This window comes from Bremia lactucae, linkage group LG14 (genome assembly GCF_004359215.1).
Source record: "Bremia lactucae strain SF5 linkage group LG14, whole genome shotgun sequence".
Classification (NCBI taxonomy): domain Eukaryota; phylum Oomycota; class Peronosporomycetes; order Peronosporales; family Peronosporaceae; genus Bremia; species Bremia lactucae.
Window position 1 is genome coordinate 369,914 of NC_090623.1, and position 11,826 is coordinate 381,739.

Sequence of the window (11,826 nt, forward strand, 5' to 3'; positions counted from 1 at the left end):
ATGTTATCTATAGAGATAACATTTTAATTGGTAAAAAAAGGTATTGGTTTTTAATTCTATTAAATATAAATCAGTCTGAAAACTACTTCCTACTTGGTAAGTGCGCACGAGGAGACGGATTACCGCTCCCGTGACGACACTTAACCAGAGTACTTAGTATGTTGGGGAAGGTCGCTTGCGCGCCCACCACAACTACCTCACAGCACGCAAGAGAAGCAGGTTTAACCGCTTCCTCGCTGTGCTAGGGTGTGTGTCTAAGTAGAGCGTGGCCGCATTACGACATGCCCGCCTACATTACAACTCTCCTTATCTCCATTTCACCTAATGTTTCATATGTGTAGGATTTGTCTGGCTGAAAGATAAAATGGATTTTACTTCTCTAACATCGCGTCTCATTTCTCTAAATGGCGTCTCGTTTCTTGAACATCTCGTTTCATTTCCCGAACAGCGCGTCTCAAAGTTTGCCGTGCCCTCGACGTTGTTTCTCGTTTCTATATTTTCGCATCTTATCCTTTTTGCCATAATCTCGAACCGATTTCTCATTTCTTAATTTTTGCGAAGAATAAGAGCGATAATGTCATGATCTTCTGCAGACGCAGCTTGACCTGTGCCTTGCTTCGTTGCAATATTAACCGAAGCACCTGGGACTTCCACCAGGACGTAAATATCTTCTTCACTAGGCCGGAAACCTGGCCCAAGCAACGCCGCCGTCGTGAGCCTCCAGGTCAGACGCATTTTCTTAAACTCAATCCTTTTCAGATTTTGGAAAATCCTCTACATGAATATCATCCTGCAATCGCACACCGTCCTTCATCGCCAAGTATAGCGCCACCAAACCCGGATTAAGCTTTGAAGAGATCATTGACGATCTTCTTCTCATTCACAATTGCCTCCTGCAGCGCTGCAACGTGCGCATCACGTGGTATCTTCACGGAAAATACTGTTCCTTCGCCATAGCCTATGTAGGATGGCGCTTCTATAGCTACCATGTTCTACTTTAGCATACTTCAAGCACAGTGAAAAAGCAGTTTGACCGTCTTCTATCACATGCAGTGAGGTGGTTTGTGGGGGGCTTAAGCTACCGCACCATACTAACTAAGCACCTTAGGATTAGTGTCGTTATGGAAGCAGTTTTCCGGCTTCACGTGCGCACTCGTAACTTGGAAGTAGTTATAAGCTAAATTATATTTTATCGAATACATTCAATCAATAGATGCCATCTTGGTGGATGTGCACCTCCACATTGCGAGCGTACTATTCTGAACACCTCGGATCTTGGATGACGCTAGCCGTCATCCCTTTCAATGCAAATACGCCTATGTGCATCACAAACAGAAGGGTGGGTCATTATGTGCCCCACACCCAAGTGGCAGGTCTGAGTACTTCACGTGAGAAATTTGACCTTCCCGTTAAGTACAATTTATGTGCTTAACGGGTTTGTGTAACATAGAGCAACTTTAGCCCGTTATAGACCGCGCTAAACCCATTGCTCGCACGACATTCTAATATGTTTTCATTGTCTTTAAGTTCTAGAGCTTCTCTTGTTCAGCAAGAGCAATGGCATCTTATAATTGTGCCACGAATATCTTTGTCAAAATCTAAAAGCTACTTTGAATTTGCCCTATTTGCCATTTTAAATTATTAAATAATGAAAATTGGAAATAGACGCATGTTATTCGAATGAAATTTGAAACAAGAGAAAAAAATTATTTTACAAGCAAAGCTGTACAAATTAGTACCAGAAAACAATTATTGTCAACGGTCCGTGACGCTCACTGGTGATAAAACCTCTGAAGCAAGCTCTGTCGCACAAGTTCGAGGAATTGAGCCACACCAATGCTACTGTTAATAGCGGGATCGTGATCACTACAAGAGACAGCGAGCGGAATCGTAACGGCTTCTGCTCTTGCGTCTCCGTCGAGTAAAGTCACGTGCAAGTCGCTGGTACAGTTCGTTATATAATAAGCAGCTGTAAATTGTAGTTGCAAGACAATAATCCGCAGCGGTTCCTGCTCATTTAACTGCTCTTGCAGCATAAAACTCACGTGCGAAAAGTCCACGACATCGTACTCTAATACTACACGTAATCAAGCAGGATAACAGCTGAATACGTCGATTGGAATACGTCAACTTGCTCACCTATCACATATTGACGCAAATTTGCAATAAAGTCCTTGCGTCGTTTCCACTGTTGTAAAAGCATCTGCAATTAGTAATTATGCACATTAGCCTCACCACATACTTCTAACAATCTTAACTTTTTGCACCTTTTTGCACGACGAAACAAGTTCGACACAAGACTGCGCTCGACTCGATGGCAACATTTGCGTCACTTGGCTCGACAATTTCATTCTTGCCGGCCACTCTATCAACAGTGGCCTTAACTTGTCAGAATCGGAGTTTCTATCCATCGAAAATTCAATACAAAGGGTCACATTATCCGTTGCAATGGCAAAATTGGGCGTCTCAAATCCATCTGGGACATAGACCAAGTTGGCATTCTCCGTCTTGAAAACACGTTTCGGATCCCATTGACGCTTTTGGTCGAGTAATGGAATTGCAAACGAAACGAACCTACCGAAAGAGGCACATGCAAGTACTAGGATATCCAGTCCAGGATAATCATGCAGCATTTCATACTCAAATTTCACCCGCTGTGAAGTGGCAGCGTGCAAAGCCTGGAACCGATAATGGTGTAAGTGAAGCACAATGTCGCTACCTTCTGCCGCCTCTCACCTGCACTTGTTGCTCTCGAAAAGCGTCCACTACTTGTTGAACTAATTCTTCGAGCACTTGAGTCAATTCGTCACTTGTCAGTGCCGGTAATTCACCTTGATTTGCCCCATTTGTAACGGAAATGTTTGCAACTTTTTGCAATGCCGTCAGTTCCTTTTCCATGGCAACTGTCAAATTCTTTTTGTTGTGTTGCAAATAGACCGATACCGATTTGACTGCAAAAGTGTTGAATTACATCAAAATTACGTAGACAAGCTGCGTAAGTATAGAGAACTGAACCTTGGCGAAAACAAGCGTCTCCAAGTGACCAGATATCGACGCGTGCACTCAGCCATGCCTGGCGGGCATACTTCACCTCTACATAACCTTCAAATAGCGGCATCTTACAAAATGACCTCTCGGTTACATCTTCATCAGTCCAAATTGTGGAAGTTGCATCTGCCGCTACGAACTCCGCTACGCGTACACTGCGGCCACAGCGCCGAGTTAGCTCACGTTCCATTCGTTTTTTGAAACACGAAGAAAATCATTTTTGGAGGGTATTAATGGCCGCAGTTATTAGTTGTAATTACACTATAAGTAACGACAACTTTTAAACTTATACAGGATCAACGCGAAGTCGCATAGTTAATATTGTGCGGTGGTGTATTCAAAAATGGTTGGTAAAGTGTGCTTTTTGAGGTGTTCTTATTTATACGTCTTTAAGGAATGTCTAGACCCACCTTAGGTTCTTGCAAGAACGCCCCCCATTATAAAGTGTAAGCCCTATCGCTATTTCTTCCTTATTTAGTATAAAGGGCTCGGTAAATTCACCTTTCAACAAATACCATCAACACACTCAAGAATGTGATCAAACATACTTAAGCAGATCAGACATACTAATAGCTTATACAATGCATTTACCACTATTCATGTTTAATCATCAATCAGTAATCAAAGACTACAATATAAAACCGACATATATAACTCTTTAAACTAAAGACCCTAGAAACAAAAAGCGTTAGGGATTGTTCTAAGTTTGAGATCGTTTTAACAATTCCATTAATTTATTGAAAGAGTCGAATCCAAATGGTGCAGACAATGCGGCGCAAGCGTCTCGAAATCCCAGATCGTATTTGTATCGTCTTGGAGGGAAGCATAGCGAATTAAGGACCTAACAAAAAAAAATCTTTTCATTGAGAACACACTGTTCAGCCTTAGCGTATTGAACGGATCAATTTAGTTGTAGGCGACAAGATAGTCGTTAAGTGAGAGAGCTCTTAATCCGGCCTGCGTGATAACGCATCAGCCAAAGCATTCTGATTGCCAAATTTATAATTCACCTCGAAGTTGTATTCCGCGAAAAAAGCATAGCCATTTGCTGTGAGAGATGGGGCGACTTACTCGCCGTGCGTAATGACGCGTGATCTGTTAATATCAGAAACGGCTTAGAGCCGAGCAGATGAACTCTGAATTTGACGAGAGCATACTGCATAGCAAGTGACTCTTTGTCATGAATTGGGTGGTTCTTTTCCGCAGCTTTAAGATGTCTAGCCTCGAACGCAATAACACGTGCACGCCCATCGACATCTGTTCGTAATAACAGAGCTTTGCCTATGGCAAAATCCGAAGCGTCACAGACGACACTGAAAGGCCAATTTGGATTTGGTAGTGCCACGATCGGGGCATGGATAAGACTATCCTTAACTGCTTGCAAAGCATTATGTTTTGTGCTAGTCCATCAACATTCTGTATCCTTTTGAAGGAAATTAGATAATGCCTTGCCATATCCGCGTAATTTTTGCTATATTTGTATAAATAATTGGCTAGACCCAACCACTTACGCAAATTCTTTTGGTTGTTAGGAACCGGCCAATCTACTATGGCTTTAACCTTAGCGGGATCCGTTGTAAGGCGTCGCTTCCCAATAAAGCACCATAAGAAAGGAATTTCGTCTGCGTTAAAAATGCATTTAGATGCATTGGCATACAATTTATTTGTGCGCAAACACTCGAGCCCTGCTCGCAAATGGTCTAATGGGTTTTCCATATCCGACCGACCCTACTTCGCACGACAATGGACAAAAACGTCATCAAAATAAGTATGTGCATAACCTCGATGAGAGCGCAACCCTAGCGTCAGACGATTACATGTTGCCGGGCGTTGGAAAGCCCTTGTGGCATAACCCACCATCCCAATGCATGCCGCATGGGGTGCTAACCACTGTAAGCGGGATATCGCTAGCTCGCACGAACAGTTGATAGTAACCATCGACTAAGTCCAATGCACTTTACAATGTACATCACGAAATTGTTCTGAAGAACATCCTTTCTAGGAATGAGGGTTTGTGCTGGTATAGTGGGAGCATTAAGTTTATTATAAGCATGTACAATGCGCCATTAACCATTTAGCTTTTTGACAAAAAATGCGGGTGTCGTATGGGGAGATTTGCTCTCTGGTACCATTCCCACCTTGTGCTTAGCACGGAAGAAATCGTCAATTACGTCACGCTTTTCCCTTGGTAAAGGCCACTTAAGTATTTAGCTTCCCGGATTCAAGTCAATTCCATGACGGACACCTCTATCCCAAGGTAAAACAGATGGTCGATGAATACATACCACATCTTATTTCTTAAGGAATTAAATGGATTTGTACTTTTTTAAGGAACGATGACCCACTCCGCGCACTTAGTGCAGCTTTTGTGTCATGCAAAACAGCTTCGTCCAGAAGTGACGATGAGTTTAACTTACTTGTAGGTCGAATGACCACCATCTCAGATAAGTCGCCAGCCTTTAAGGCTCGGCCGCACTCATCGATCGACATTTTGGCTGGCTTTAAAAGAGCATGAAACGAAGGGATTGCCGCAAGGCTAACTTCTCCCTCAAATTTTACCGGTAACACCAATTACAAGCGTGTGTAAATGCTCACACGTATCACTTTTTGAGGGTATAAACGCTTCGCGTCTCCCCTATATTGGAGTAGGGACAATACGCCTCTTAGAGGCCGGGACATTCACGTCCCTGAATTTTCCAGCCTGTACTGGTTTTATACCAGACATGGTGTCTAATTCGACATTCGACAAGGAGTTAGGTAACTAACTTCCTTATTCGGCGATCGTTTACGTGTCGCTTCACGTGCATTAAAAGTATTTGACCCAAAATGCCCTGGCGAACCGCCAATAGTGTCATTATTTACACTCAGTATCGCGCCATCTCGGCCGACCATACTCGGTGGACTTGGACGTGCCCCTCCACGTATCTCAGGGATATTGCACCCTTGAGATCCTGGCGAATCGCCAATAGTGTCACTACTGACACTCAGTATGATGCCACCTCGGCCGACCATACTCGGTGGACTTAGACGTGCCACTCAACGTATCTCAGAGATATTACACCCTTAATGACTCGGCCTTAGGCCAACAATGCGTTCAGCATTTAGTAAATCTTTATTACAACGAGTGTCACTCGACGAAGTACGTGCCGTTCCACTTCATTCTTCTGAGTCGGGCTCAGAATAAATGTTTTAAACGGTGATTTTTATTTACTCAGACATCTCAACGTCTAAAATACTGACAGACTTAGTCAATGATCCGCGCCAATAGCGCTTTTGCTGCATAACAAAGGTGGGTTTAAGACTCTCCAAAACTTTGCTAGGAACATTGCGCGTGGCGTCTGGGGTCTTACGCCTTCAATCGATCCATCGCTCATGACGTCTAAGCCAGGCCATACCAAGGATGAGATCATATCTCAAATCCAAATCAAGGATGAGACTGCATCCCATGCTGTGAAATTTATACACTTTATACCTAAGTTTAATGGAACTTTAGGAACAGTGACTTGAGTCCCAGTCGCTAAGCGAACAGTGATTGTATCACTTTTTGCGCTTGAAGCGCTTTAACTATTGTTGGCTTCCGTCAAAGGAAAGACGTCGAGCATAATTGCAAGATGCTCCTGAGTCTATTAAAATGGAACATGGCTTATCAAAGCCCTTCACAGTCGCTTGAGCGACTAGCAAGCCAGGCTTGTACTCACGCCCCGTGCCATTGCGCACCGAGCTAAATGGGGCTAGGTTCTGTTTATTCTCATCTCCTTGAGGTTCAACAGAGCCTAGGTCTTCCCCAGTAGGTGCGGGGAACAGTCGTATCCATTGGGTGCGGGGCGCCCACCCCGCACCCAATGGATACGACTGTTCCCCGCACCTTACCAGATCTCTGGTATAGGTCGGAGTTGGAGCTCTTTCGAGCTTTACGCGAATTTCGAAGAGGGCAGGCAGGGCGTAAATGTTTCGTGCTTCCACACATATAACATTTACGGATATTTTTATGCTGTTCCACAGCTTGGAAAGCCTCTTCTCCTTCCTCAACGAGGCTTAGTTCCATGGGTTCCGGTCTATTAGACGTTACCCATGTCCTCGAAGAGCTTGTTCGGCAAACAGGCGTGCTAACACGAGCAGACTTAAAGTCGAGCTCAGCGCGCAGCGCTATGGCAACTGCCTCTTCGAAAGTAGCAGGATGAGATCGGAATAATTCCGCCCGGGCAACGCCCTCATTGAGACCCCCCATGAAGATTTTTACAATATTTGCTTTTTGAACCGGGTCTTGATGCTTAGATGCAATGAGAGTTCTCAACTCCTAGACAAAATCCCCTAGGGTTCGTTTACCCTGTTGAGTCGCCAGGAGCCGTCTCGCATGCGAATAGCCTGATCAGGCGATGCAAACATGCTAGTCATTTGCTATTTTAGCAAATCCCATGAAGGGAAAGCGTCGTTTATGGATGTAATGCACGATAGTACCCACTCCATCGCTCTACCTCCGAGTTTGGAAATGGCCATAGCCACATTTCGCCGTTCTGTCAAGAACAAGGCGGATTCAATGGGCATCTCCATCTGCTTGATCCAAAAAAGGAGATTTTCTCCCTTTTTTTCCCTCAAATGTATTCGTAGTGTCAGCTAGAGGGCGAGCCTTCGGTTCTGAATCAGGTACAGAGATGTACCGGGTTGGCTTAGATGCCGCTAAATGATCTTGTACCTGGCCGATCAGGGGGGTTTCATATCGCATGTAGGCGATAGTGGGAGATAATGAACTCCACATGTTCAAGCCCAAATAAAGTTTTGAGCGGGTCATAAGCTGCGCGTTGCGCCTATGAAAGTTCTGGAATCTCTTTCGTTTCAGTCAGGCGTAGATTGACTACGACTGCTACCAGGTGTAACGGGGCTACCTCGCTCCTAAAGTCAGAGAAAGACTTTAAGATTCAATGAGTCTCTTGGATCTATAGAACTAATGCATTTAACAACTCAGGGAGTCGTACAAGCTATTAAAGCTTAAGGAATCCTAGTTCAAGGGATTTAGGGGTTTGTAAAACCAAGTGGCAACTAGTGCCCAAGAGTATAGAACTTAGAAAGGCTTCTATCTCTTACAGATCACTGCGCAAGCCTTAGAAAAGCACTCAACGCTTCAAGATCAAGAGGAACTGCATAAAGTAAATTTTTACAACAATGGTTTTCCAGCCGATGTGGGCTCCATTACACATCAGCACGTTCGCACGCGAATCTATTCTGAAAGACCTTTAACTATTGCATATTTCTAGTGCTTAGCTATGAAAAAGTAGTTTGCACAAAGGTTGAAAATATTGTGGTCGCAAAAACACCATTTAGTCCGGTGCTTCTTTGCTACTTTGTCCTTTTCCGAAATACATTGCCTTTACCCAAATCCCCTCCCCAAAAGAGAGTCAAATTGCCCCTCGAAATCTCATCTACATGCATCAGTCATTAATGATAAGACGTTCGAGACATTAATCAAATAAGATAACTTTTCAAATTGCAATTATGGTTTTCGTGGTTCAAGTGCGCCGAACGTATTCGCAAGCGTAACCGGCTAATTCACGAGTTCCAAGATTCCCCAGGAGGTACTTTTTTCTTTACCACATAGCGTTACTAAGGACCATCTGATCCGTGTTGTTGAAACAGTGTTCGTATGTTGACTCGTCAGAAACTGCCAATCATCATCAGTACATGCACTCTTGCGCAAAAATTTAACCGATTTGCCATGAATGGCAACTGTTGATTGACGACGGCATCACTTCCTCATCTGCCTCCCTGTGCACACGCGCCAATCGCTTCACGAAACGAGATGCGCTCTTTCCCGCGTCTCGCACACGCTGCGGTCGCGGCCGTCCGCCCCTTCTCCCAGCGCATCAGCCCTGGCCGCATCCTCATAACCGGTGGCACGGGTCAAATTGGCATGGAACTCGTGCCGTACATGCGCCATCTCTTTGGCTTTGACGTGATTGTCAACTCGGACATTAAAGCCCCTGCTGGCCCACGCGACCGCAACTTTTTCTACTGCGACGTTCAAGACCGCACGTCCATGGCGCGGATTGTCGCGGAGCAAGGCATTGAGACGATTGTGCACATGGCATCACTGTTATCGGCCGTGGGCGAAGCGAATCCGTCGCTTGCGCTGTCTGTAAACACTCGTGGCATTCAGAACGTTCTCGAATTGGCCAAGCAATACCAGTTGCGTGTCTTTGCGCCTTCGACCATTGCCGTGTTTGGCCCCTCGACACCTCAAGACGAGACCCCCGACACGACAATTATGCGGCCAACGACCATGTATGGACTCACAAAGGTGCACGTGGAACTCTTGGGCGAGTATTACTTTCAGAAGTTTGGTGTCGACTTTCGATCTGTGCGATATCCAGGGGTAGTGTCGTCCGAGGCCCTTCCGGGCGGGGGTACGACTGATTATGCGGTCGAGATCTTTTACAATGCGCTCCGACGGGGCAAGTATACGTGCTATCTGGCACGAGATGCCAAGTTGCCGATGATGTACATGCCCGACTGTCTTAAAGCCACGATGGGGCTCCTTATGGCACCGAATGACTGTCTCTCACAGCGGACATACAACATCACTGCCATGTCGTTTAGTCCCGAGGAAATTGTTGCGTCAATTCAAAAGGTTATGCCTCGGTTTACGTGTAACTATACCCCCGATTTTCGGCAGCAAATTGCGGCGACATGGCCTCGCTCGATTGATGACAGTAGTGCCCGAAGGGACTGGAATTGGCAGCACGACTTTGACTTGGATTTGATGGTGGAAGACATGCTCATGAAGCTCGACGCCAAGCTGACGAAGCCGGAAGCTGTGGAGGAAACGGCTTAAATTTGTAGAAATTGGACGATAATTTGAAATGTAGCCATGAGTTAGGTTTGTCCTTGTCTGTTCGTACACTATTTGGTGTAGCGCTTGAGGAAACGCAAAGTTCATGATTTTTCAAAGTGCAATGCTTGAAGTTGCGTTGCTCTTATGGAAGATTAACACAGCAAGCTGTGCCCTACCCCGTGAATACCGATTTAAAAGACGACCATTACAACTAGCTACATTGATAAAAAGTCAGAAGCTGTTTAGGCAGAAACTTCCCTTCAAGTTACCTTTTTTTTCTGATTACGCAAGAGGTTTTAAGATGCATCTTATCATCATATACTGATTGCTTTCACGAAGTTCTTTTTTTCTCCTTGCTACTTGACAGCGTTACATGGTAGCATTAAACACAGGATTGTGGCGCGCAATGCGCGGGCCTTCCTCCTCGTACTGCGCCTTCGTGTGACAAACGCGGTAGAAATCTGGCGTCGACGCTACCATGCTACCACCAAACCAAACGGCAAACCGCTGCATACGGTGCGAAAGCACATTGACCTCAAGAGCCTCAGCATGCGCTTGCTGAAACTTGGAATGCAAAGCAAGATTGGCGGCCTGACGTTCGTCAGCAAGTCGCTTAATGTCACGCTGAAGACGTCGGCCAAAGTCTTTAAACATCGTGCTTCCGCCCGACAAGACAATGTTCTTGTACAGTCCTCGACGCGTGTCGATCGGACATTTTAAAATGGCTTGGTCCACGACATTTGGCAGTGGCGTCGTAAAATCCGTCGAGAAAATTTCAGGATTGAAAAAAATCTCGGGAGCCAGAAACCGCTCATATCCGATATCAATTTCCCAAGGTTGTTTTGTCCGCGGGTGAAAATCCGAAAATTTTAAGAAAAACTTGTCCGGCTTTGCATCGTACTTAGCAAATTCTTTGGCAAGGTCCGAGCACACGTAACTATGAGCCTCCTTGACACGCTTTGCCACATCGAGCGATTCTTCAGGAGGAACTGCCTCGCCTCGATCTCGCAACGTCTTTTGAATGAAATGCGTGACATCGCGTCCAGCGAGGGGAACGTGGCTAATGCAGCTTCCAATGACGTAACCATCCGATACAGGAATGACGTGGGTTACACCATCGCCTGAGTCAATTACCGTACCCGTCAGTGAGCGCTGGGATGGATCCTTTACCTTTGGCCATGAGGCGTACAGAGCTAACACGGCCTGCACGGCAATGTAGAGGCCAGGGACGTTAAAGGTCTCAAACATGATCTCCGCCGTGGCTTCGCGGTTCTCGGGCGGGTTCAGTGGCGGCTCGGTAAGTAGCATATAGTGCTCTTCTGGCTCACAGCGCATGTGCTGGAAAATGCAGCGTTGCCAGAGTTTTTCCATGTTGTCCCAATTCTGGACAATGCCCTGCGCGATGGGGTAATTTACTTGATGCGTCGATGCGTGGTCAATTGCCTCGTGACCGATGTAAAAGTCCAGGTCGTCGATGCCTTGTCGGCTGCGTACTGTGGTCGAGTCACTGCCACCCACGGCGATGGTCGACGGGATAATGTAACTGGGCTCCGCGTTTCCAGCGTACCCCATCTTGGTGTACCTGATAGAAGCACATCCTTTTAGCATGTAACACGGCGCAAAGGGGGGAATATGGATACATGAAGGACGCACCCAGTTCCATTGTCAATGACCACTGCTGGCTTGAATGACGCCATCGCTACGAAGGGCTTCTGGCTGCTTTGCTGATTATGAAGTCGTATTGTCGCCTCGCTGCCACATCATGCTCACAAAAGTTTGGTGTGAATTACACAAAGTCATAGAGTGTACAATATAAAGAAAATTAGTACTCATTTTGAAAATGTCTAGACCCATCCAGGTTTTTGCTAAACTCACTTCACTTACCCTTTGCAAGTACTGATACCAGTACTAGACAACCTACACTGATTACAGTGCAGGTGGGGTGGCTCGGT

General features: G+C 45.6%; 3 protein-coding genes across 3 annotated transcripts; 1 reads left to right on the forward strand and 2 right to left on the reverse strand.

Annotated features, from left to right (window-relative positions):
- Positions 1 to 1,651: 1,651 nt before the first annotated feature.
- Positions 1,652 to 3,238, reverse strand: CCR75_004847 (uncharacterized protein; the record flags this gene model as incomplete). Its single annotated transcript, XM_067962933.1, has 5 exons — positions 1,652 to 2,077; positions 2,140 to 2,203; positions 2,268 to 2,678; positions 2,737 to 2,951; positions 3,016 to 3,238. 5 exons carry the CDS (start codon positions 3,236 to 3,238, stop codon positions 1,773 to 1,775), a joined length of 1,218 nt encoding a protein of 405 aa, XP_067816693.1. The 3' UTR covers positions 1,652 to 1,772.
- Positions 3,239 to 8,842: 5,604 nt separating this feature from the next.
- On the forward strand, positions 8,843 to 9,874 carry CCR75_004848 (uncharacterized protein; the record flags this gene model as incomplete). The annotated part of the gene is made up of 1 exon (XM_067962934.1): positions 8,843 to 9,874. One exon carries the CDS (start codon positions 8,843 to 8,845, stop codon positions 9,872 to 9,874), a length of 1,032 nt encoding a protein of 343 aa, XP_067816771.1.
- A 369-nt stretch (positions 9,875 to 10,243) lies between these two features.
- CCR75_004849 (uncharacterized protein) lies at positions 10,244 to 11,571 on the reverse strand (the record flags this gene model as incomplete). The annotated part of the gene is made up of 2 exons (XM_067962935.1): positions 10,244 to 11,456; positions 11,528 to 11,571. 2 exons carry the CDS (start codon positions 11,569 to 11,571, stop codon positions 10,244 to 10,246), a joined length of 1,257 nt encoding a protein of 418 aa, XP_067816770.1.
- Between the last annotated feature and the right edge of the window lie 255 nt (positions 11,572 to 11,826).